Here is a 9,491-nt window from a genome sequence, read left to right as displayed (position 1 = left end):
GCACGCGTTTGTCAGTTCGACCCGACCATCGTTTCAATCGAATGGATAATTTAGATTAGAGATTGGAGACTTACTTCCCGCAAATCTTGCAGGGGTAGTGAAGTGGGGTGGGCACGGGTAGTTGTTGCTCAGAACTAGTGTGAGTTTGTGAGTTGGTGTTGACTGTGGCGTGGCCGGTATTGCCGGTTTGGGCGGTTTGGGTGCTCCCGGCCATCGTTACTGTTACACTTCCGCTAAAGCTCTGACAACACAAAGAAACACAAAGCAAACATAAACAACACAAACAAACAACAACGAGACGACAAGATAAGTAAACACCAGTGGTCACGCACAACGCACAACGCACAACACGCTCGGTCCATCATGAAATAGAAAAGCGTGAAGAAACGACAGGTTAACAACAAATCACCATGCGACACTTAAACGTTTACACGTATGTACGCATGTATAGTGGTGGCCGTGCGCGGATGGACGCACGATAAATTGCCCGCGAGCCTGGGATCATTTCGTTCATTAGAATTCAATTTCTGTTTCGGTAATTCCGATTTAATTGCCTGCCACGATTGCACTCGGTATCGCTCGTCATGCGGTTTCGTTAGTGTCCTATTTTTCTTGGATACTGATTTTTTGCTCTCTTTTTACCTTTCTTTCTACCTCGTCGTTTTTACTTTATAATTCTGCTATGAAAGGGGACTAAATAGTCTTGGTTCTTTAAGTTCTTTAAGTATCGACTTGAGAAGTTTGCTTTTCATAGTTGTTGTTGAAAGTAGAATTTATGAGAGGGCACACTTCTTTTATACCCTTGAAAGTATGGTTTAAAACAGTTGATTATCGAGTTGACATTAACATCTTCTCGGCCTTTAAATTTTTCATTACTTTATTGTACTTTTCTCACTTTCCATAGCATATTTAAACACAAAAAGAATTATATTAAATTATAGAGAAAAGAGTTTTAGCAGATGCTAATATTTCTTAAAAAAATTTCTAAAAAAGAGCATTACAACTTCATCGTTGTACATTAGTTGTAATTTGTATAGTGTGAACTTATTGAAATATTTTCTTAAACATAATGCTCCAGTAATTTTATATTATTAACGAGAGATAAATTTAATTATCAATAAATAATTTTAATAGTAACACTGAAAAATTTGTTCGACACAAAAGTTTTAAATCAAAACATATAATCCCAGACTTATGAGCTATAGTGTACACCGAGTGCGAATCCAATTTCTTCTACGTTTGATTTCAAACAGTTCCAAATTAGGATAATAATACAGTAATTCTTATTACATGAATAATTTTGCCAGAGGTTTCGTACTCAGTGTTCATCAATTAGTAGTAAATATATGTTCGCCAGAAAGGACAGGCAAGTAATTGAGTAGTCTTGGCAATTATCTAGAAAGGTAACACTTAGCCGGTCTATGCTTTCGTTCGGATAGTACTGAAATGTTATATCGATGTATTTCTAATTTGGAAGCGATGACATTAAGTTACGTTAAGCAACTAACGAATGTTAATTTGCCGTTCAGTAGTAAGAACGCTGTATCGTTATAGTTTCGATTAATTCGATTCACTGTATATGTAAAGCTTGTTTAGAATAGAATACGAAGAGGATTGGAAACAATGGTACTCACATCAGGGCAGTCGTACGCGAATAATCTCAGCTCTCCGTCGCTGGTGGTTAGAGTAGCTGAATTTTCTCTCTCATTGGTCTGCAACTGATCACAACGTGAATGAAATTTAATTTCATTTAGTTCAGAATATTATTTCAGTAATGACCGATAAAATAGTTTTATTAAAGGAAAATTGAAATTTTATTTTAATAATACAGGTTAAGCAAACATTGAAGTAAAATAGATTTTTACTTAATATTCAAGATTCCTATAATTAAGTAACTGAATGATTAGTAGAAGATAAGTGCTATTGTGTTTTTATTCTGTGAAATATTATTTCACTTACTATTTTTTAATTTTTTAATTACTCAATGATTTATATCATTTTCATATTATCTTTTCAATATTTCATTTTACACGTTGACTGCCATGACAAATATCAGCGTTTTACGTATCACAAGATAAAAAAGACCAATTATTAATTATTTGCTACCACAATTCTTACGTTACACTATTATCTAGTTATTTATTATATTGAAAATTTGTATTCTACGTCAGTTGTCTTATGAATTATAATCGTTTTCAAGTCATTTCGAAGCTTGGGCCTCGTGGGACAGTTGTGACAGCGAAAGTATTAAGTATAAAAATGTAAATATGGTAACTATTGTTTTGTATGTTTCATTACGTAGAATATTATGGCGAGTATTAATAAAACTATACAAATTTTAGACATTCTAAAATTTTAATACACGGAAGTGAAAGATTATAAAATTTTACAATGGAAGCTAATGCTGTGCTAAATAAGAAATCCGTTCAGAACGTTACTGGAGTAAATACTCACCAGTGTACGATGGAGGATCGATTTGTCTTCACTGAAGTCCATCTCAGTCACGGATGCTATGGCATCGCGAAGTTCCCTCGTATCCTTACAATCTCTGTTTTCTGTCTTAATCTTTGGTTTTCCATGACGGACACGCAGTCTTTTGTATTCGTCCGGGCAGAGTCTCTTCCATACATAATAGAATTGCACGCACTGTTTCGCGGATTTGCCACCGACGTCCCGCGAGATCGCGGAGAAGTCTTTGTTGTACTTCAGGAGGCCTTGATAGAACGCGTCCATCTCTTGCGATGTCCATCGGTCGGATTCCTGACACTCGTAATTCAGAAGCGGATGACCTGCTGGCAATGTTGGTGTTGGTCTCATCAGCTTCAGCATCGCTTCCTGGAATTATAAGATATTTTCCATTTTCGATTTTAGTTACATATATTCATGATGTTGAACATATACAACGGATTAGGAAATATGATTAAGTTGTAATTAGAATTTGTTTCATCTTGTTTCCGTTTACTAGATTATATAACAAAAAAGGTAGTGAAAAGTGAAGGCGCTTACATGAATGTTTCCTCTACACATATGCAGCAGATGAAGCGCGTATTCTTTGTTTCTTCCTCCACCTGGTACCGCTGCGCAGCACGCGAATTGCAAATACATCTCGACTGAAAAATAGAATTTTATTATTTTAACGTACTCCGTATACATAGATATTCACATAATTTCTTCGATATTAATCGAATTTATTATCACCAAAAATTTACTTAGAAATTGTATAACAAAATATTAAAAAGTATTTATTAAAACAATTCTTGCACATAACTTTTATTTATATATATCGCTTATGAATTCGAAACGTTCGTTCAAAAGATAGAACAAAGTTACTGTCGAAACATTCCCAAAGAAAAACTTACGTTCATTGTCTGTCAGCACATTATTTATACCAGGATCCCACAGCAAGTGATCAGCCTCGGGTTCCCCTTTTCCTCTGTCCCCATCGCTGCCGACTGGCGGTATCGTAGCCTGATACCTAGTTCCAATGTTGATCCTCGGCGGCGGTCCATCGTTTCCTTGAGAGTCATCCGAACTAAAATCGGAATCTCTCTCGAACTGATGGAGCCGGGCGTACAAGCCAGGCCCAGGCCGAGAGGGATCCAAGATCGGCGGCGGAGTGTAGCTACTGTCCCAGTGTCTATCGCAAGCCTTCCTCAATCTCGATGGATACGAATGAGACGAGCTGGCGTACAGGCCACCTTCTATACGTGGCCTCTTCCTACAGTGTCTAACTGGACTGCCAGCCGGTATGCTGCTCGGATTAAGAAAGACATCATCGTCCAGTAGCTCCTCTTTGATTTGTTCGACGGGCACCGGCAGGTTTCCGCTGAGCGTCTTTTGTCTCATGTTATTATTCTTCGTTGCGTTCGTCTGTATAAGAAACTTCGTAGGGTTGACAACCTGCTGCTGATTAAATTGGCCAACGTTGTATTGATGGTTCGTCTGCACGTTGAGGCCGATGTTCACGGTGACAGGTTCCACCTTAGGCGTCGCCAGACGCACTTCTTTCTTGAATGCCAGCGCGGGACTCAAGGAGCCAGTCTGCACCAAGACGTTCGTCTTCTGCAGGCCAGCGGTTTGAATTAGCTTGAACTCGCCGTTGTTGTCTACGACGATACCAGCCAGGCTACCGTTCCCCAGGCCGAAGTCGACGAGGTTCTGGCTGGTGATGAACTTGTACGACTGGAACTCGAAACGTCTGCGGCTAGCCGTGGTGAAATCCTTCGGGGTGGACGAGAGCAGCGGGTCCTCCGAGTTAGGCATCATCTGGCTTTGTAGCGCGTGATGGGGCGACACTGGGAAGCTAGTTCCGGTGAAGGAAACCGGTCCGGGGGACGAGACGGAGGACGGCGGCAGGGAGGACAACGGTGACGGAGCCGGTGTCGCCGACAACGGGCTTGGCAGTGGCGAGTGAGGGTTCGGTGAACCGGACCCGTACAGATCTGCGTCCGCATCCGATTCACCCGGCAACACCTCGCTTAGTGCCTCCTCCACTGCCGCCGCGGACGACATTGTTGACGTGTAGAACGCTGCAGACAGAGGCGACGAGACCTGTCTTACACTCTCCGGGTCTTCTTGCGGGCTTAACAGAGGCAGGCTTCCGGTTAGAAGCCCTTCCTGGCTAGCCGGCGGCGTCGGATACGTGAAACTCGGACTGTCATGTCTGGTCAGCGGCGATGGTAGCGGGGACTGTGTCGGCAAGGTGTGCGGGCTTTCCGTGTACTGGGCGCCGTACGTGCTAAACTCGGCTAGTGAGTCCGGCAATGGAGAGTTCACTAGGGCCTGCAGATCTGGGTTGACCGTGTGCTGCGAGGAGTAGCGGTCTTCTAGCGTGATGTCTTGCAGCTGCTCCGTGGGTTGTTCTTGGAGCAGACTTGCCGTCTGAAACTGAATCATTGGGGTCTTGTTAGGTGGCTTAGGTTTTGATTGGTTTACTGGTGGATGATTGTGTTTTATATTGGATGGTGTTGTTTAATTAAGATGATGGGAATGTTTGTGGTGGTTTAAACGGTTTATGGGTAATCTCGTGGAGATACGAATAGAAAATTGATTAATGGTGGAAGTTTTCATATTTTATGCATAGATTGTTATGTAAGTCACAGAATTAATTGTTTAATTATTTTATCTTAAATTTCAACTATACTGATCAATAAACAGATTCCCTTTTGATTGTTTTTCAAAATATTTTATCTGCATAAAAATTCCCCTTACGACCTCTCGAGCATTAAATTTCATGACATTATATTCCCCCAGGATCGAACGGTACCAGAAAAAAATTGAATCCGTAAACGGAGTCGGATTTTCCTGAGAAAGTTCGAGGAATGAAGGCCACATCACTGGACGCAGTCATTAGGGCGGAATCTGTAGTATCCGTAGGTCAGACATTAACGAGACTACTTGAGCAGGAGAGATTCGGCGGTCGAGGAACACGAGATGCATCTTGGTATCGGGGTATATTCGGTGCTTTTCGAATAACACAAAGTGTGGCATTGCCAAGCATTGTTGGCGCATTCGGCGGCAGCTACTTAGATAGTTCGTCTTATTAAATTCTGCGTCGAGGAGGTCGGGTGCGGACCAATCGTAACGTAATTGAAACTAAAGCATTCTCGACGCTCGACGCGGAACGAATAATGAGACGCCGGGAATTAGGCTGTCAAAGGAAGCTCGGGACACAGTGTCTTAAAATGGCTGCTGGAAATGCAAATGCCTTCCCTCCTTCTTTCCGAGTCGCTCGTTTCTTTATCCTTTTCGCATTTTTCACCCCGTGCACACCCGCCGTGGCGTCGGATAAACTTGTAAATTAGGCACTCGCACGGGCGGACATTGCGACACGAAACGAACGAGGCACTCGGAATGTCGGAGATTCCGCGACAAATTTATTATCCGCGTGATTCTCGACGATTTTTAATTGAATTCTCGCTGTTCGTTTGTTCATTTTTAACCTTTCGGGTTCTATTATTTTTATATTCACGTAACAATCGAGAAAATAAAGTAATTCCGTCGCATTTTCCAGTTGAAAGTGGAAATTTGTTGATCCTTTGTCATAAAAATATTTCCAGTTTAAAATCGTGCATGAAACAATGGGTCTTTACATCGCGTTGAAAATTTAATTAAAGACTTTATTGATTATCGAACACAATTAAAAGTTATTGTTTACTGGAAAATAGAATTGAAGGTATATACAATGAAAAGTATTTTCATGGAAAATATTTCTATAGTGACATTTTAGAATATATTGGTTTAAAAATATACTTTCCTTTCGATTATGTCGTTATTTCGATAAATTGAACGTGTAATGGTAGTGTGAATGCTAAAGGTTACATTTTAGAATTAATGTTCTTATTAATCGTTCGCGGTGGAATCGACTGTAAAAGAAATTAATGCGTACCTGAAGGGAATCCAATTGGGTAGCATGAAGCAGGACACTATCTGGAACCGCGGTGACCTGCTGGAACACTTCATCTTGAAGACTAGGGCTGAAGTAACCGCCATCGTCGGAGTAACCTGTCATGGAGAAACTATCAGTGACTGCTGGCTGGGTTTGGGGCTGGTTGTTCTGTTGCTGCTGTTGTTGCTGTTGCGGTTGATTGGTCGTCGGTTGTACGGATGTTTGGTACGTTAAGTGTAATCTTTGCCCGGGGTCGGAAGTTGCTCTCTTCACAGCCATTTTGGTGGTACCCTACAATTTATAAGATTCAACATTTTATGATAAAACTTAAACAATTATTCTCTCCTTATCCCGTTAACTGTGAAATTTAGTTTGAAAAATTTCGCATTGTGCAAACAATAAAATCAAACAATGAAGCGTACACTTGTTAAACGCAAGACAAATGCACCTACAGTACATTGTAACAAAAAATTAAAGCAAAACGGAAAAAAATTACATATTTATCTCAAAAAATAAAAAATTTATCCTTAAAAGAATTAGTATCATTTTGAGTTTTAAGATGATGTGTATACTCATCAAACGCAGCTAACTGGTTAATAGGTACTTTTATCTCAGTATAGTTTCTAATTATTCAAACAACATTCAATGCATATTTGGATGTGCCGTACTGTTAGATTATGTTTAAAGGCAATAAAAATTAGTATCATTATCGTCATTCATTTAAACAGATTCTGATCATGAATATATATTTTTTATTACTCAATTTTGTTCATCCGTGAAATTTTAAGAATATATATATTCACTCAATGATACAGTTGAAAAGTATTTCATAAGAAAGTAATATAAGAAATCTGCGATTAAAAAATTATTGAAAAACAAATTATGTAAGTGATAGAAAAACATGTACCTTCAAAATCATGTCGGCCAGCGCCTGCGCCTGTGCCTGCGTTTGCGCTTCCTGTAATTGTTTCTGCACGGTCGCATGTCCGCCAACGGTGACGTTTGGCTGCCGGAAATGTTCGCCATCGGAAAGTCTGCGTACCTTCTCCGCAGAGGCCAATGGCGGCGGTGCTGGTACCGCGAAGCTCGTTTTACCGGCGACCTGCGACGCGTTGTCTGCTTGCGTAGTGAAAACAGTCGTAGTCGTACGTGGCTGCTGATTCGTGCTCGTGTCTGCTGCTGGAATTATATAGAATTCATTTTAAATATGATTATATTGGATGTTTTGGTATTGTATGTTTTAATGAGTAATCTACTATTTTCCACTCCATATAATATATTTTTCGATCGTATAAAAAACTTGAGTAATAGTATTCGTAATTATCCTTTAACATAATTTTCCATTTTTACAGAGAACTTTAAGATATTAAGGAAAAAAGGGTTATTAAAATGGTGACAGTTATTAAAATAAAACAATTTCTATATAACATCCATCATAAGAGAAATAAATTATCGATATAATTCCTTTAAAGTTATTTAAAAAAAGTAATTTACTAATACTTTATCCACATCTATTAAGAATATTCATATTAAACAAAATATTTCATCTATCAACCGAGTAAAATTTTGCCCAACATTGATTCATCGGTACACTATTCCCACAAACCAAATAAAATACGAAAGCTCCAATTTTATAATAACATCATTCACCATCAAATGACTATAGCCTATCATACTACCCTAAAATTGATTTGCAGCCGTTATTTACAATCAGTAATATCGAAGCGCTAAGTGGAAGTGCAGCATAACGAGGACGTATCCACAGAAAAAGTCCACTATAGCGAGGAAATCTCCCGAGTAAAACTCTCAGATTGCAGCATTACACTCGGTTTGAACGACTAATTGCACAGAAGGAATAAGAGGGGAAATGAAAGCCGGATGAAAAGAAAGGGAGGAGAGGAGAGGGGTGGATTGGTGAATGCGGTAATACGATTCGTCCTTCTTTTACTAGCTTCGTACGTATTGGCCTCTATTATGACGTTAATATGAATTAATCGTATTGCCGGTTAAATGAACGCGCTCTGCTGGTCCGCACCAGTTTATGGGGAATAAATTATGATGACTACAAGCTTCTTAGTGGGAGAGATCGTCCTCCTCATTCGTTTCTGCGTTCCTTAATCCGCCCTTTCACGATCGCGCTGTCTGGAATAGGAATAATCTTGCCCGGCAAATAGTTTTAATCACGTCGCTGATAGCAGGAAGATGGTTGCAATTATTTGGAAAAGTTTTATCTGGGCAAACGTGCGCGATGATTTCCAGCGGAAACGTGAAGAAAGAAACCTTGTCGGTTGAAATTCGTGTGAAACTATCAGGGTAATAACTCTCTGGAAATATTCAATTTAGATTGACTTTCGTATATTTATTACGAATGTTCTTAGATTTTGTGTTTCATCGTTATTGATTTGAAAAATAGAAATTTATTTGTTGAATGAAATATATTTGGTTAAAATGGATATTTGTAATCAGATTACAGTTTAGAAGTCGACTATTCAGTTGACAAAGAGGATTGTATTTAAATTGTATTCTTTTTCTGCAAGTTTTAAAACAAGGGACATGGATGAAGATTATCTGTGTAATGAAAATTGTTACTGTTATAGGAGTTTGAATATTTGTAAGAAATAATGAACCTTCATTGATGATAGTGTTTTATGTGATTAAATATTTGAGAAAGCAGAGCTGTTAAAAGTAGAAAACGTTTGCGGGAGAAAATATTCAGTAGAATTACTCAAAGCATAGTGCGTCCAGGCTTAGGCAGATACTTGAACAGATGAACGTCATAGGCACTTCTGACTACGAAATGTCACTTCTCAGATAATATAATAGTTTCTACACAGACGTCTTTATAATTTAATTTGAAGCTATACAAACGAGAATTAAATTTAACTTCAACTGAATTTAGAGACTTTCATTTGATTTCACTAACAATTCGCAAGGAAGAGTATTTCACATTTCAATTTCCCAACTCCACCTACTAATTATTAATTCGTATCAATTCATAAAAAGAAGCAATTATTAATTATTTAATGTTGTAGTTCTTACGTTACAATATTGTCTAGCTACTCACGCTATCGAACATCTTTATTAGCCCATTCGCCACCAACAC

The 9,491-nt window shown here is 39.0% G+C and overlaps 1 protein-coding gene across 15 annotated transcripts in view; it reads right to left on the bottom strand.

The window, feature by feature from the left end:
* Window positions 1-9,491, bottom strand: part of LOC116426634 (uncharacterized) — a 651,129-nt gene that overhangs the window by 20,773 nt on the left and 620,865 nt on the right. For 11 of the 15 annotated variants that reach the window (XM_031975851.2, XM_076369922.1, XM_076369921.1 and 8 more), the window contains 7 exons: window positions 7,296-7,567; window positions 6,389-6,679; window positions 3,360-4,887; window positions 3,007-3,110; window positions 2,455-2,835; window positions 1,635-1,718; window positions 75-241 (listed from right to left, as the gene is read on the bottom strand). In XM_031975851.2, coding sequence (XP_031831711.2) covers window positions 75-241; window positions 1,635-1,718; window positions 2,455-2,835; window positions 3,007-3,110; window positions 3,360-4,887; window positions 6,389-6,679; window positions 7,296-7,567 — 2,827 coding nt within the window. The remainder of the gene's footprint in view (window positions 1-74; window positions 242-1,634; window positions 1,719-2,454; window positions 2,836-3,006; window positions 3,111-3,359; window positions 4,888-6,388; window positions 6,680-7,295; window positions 7,568-9,491) is intronic. The other 4 variants (XM_076369924.1, XM_076369923.1, XM_076369931.1 and 1 more) reach the window with 4 other exon arrangements.

This window comes from Nomia melanderi, chromosome 8 (assembly GCF_051020985.1).
Source record: "Nomia melanderi isolate GNS246 chromosome 8, iyNomMela1, whole genome shotgun sequence".
NCBI classification, from domain to species: Eukaryota; Metazoa; Arthropoda; class Insecta; order Hymenoptera; family Halictidae; genus Nomia; species Nomia melanderi.
Note: the sequence above shows the minus strand (reverse complement) of the source record. Positions and strands in the feature narration are given on the sequence as shown.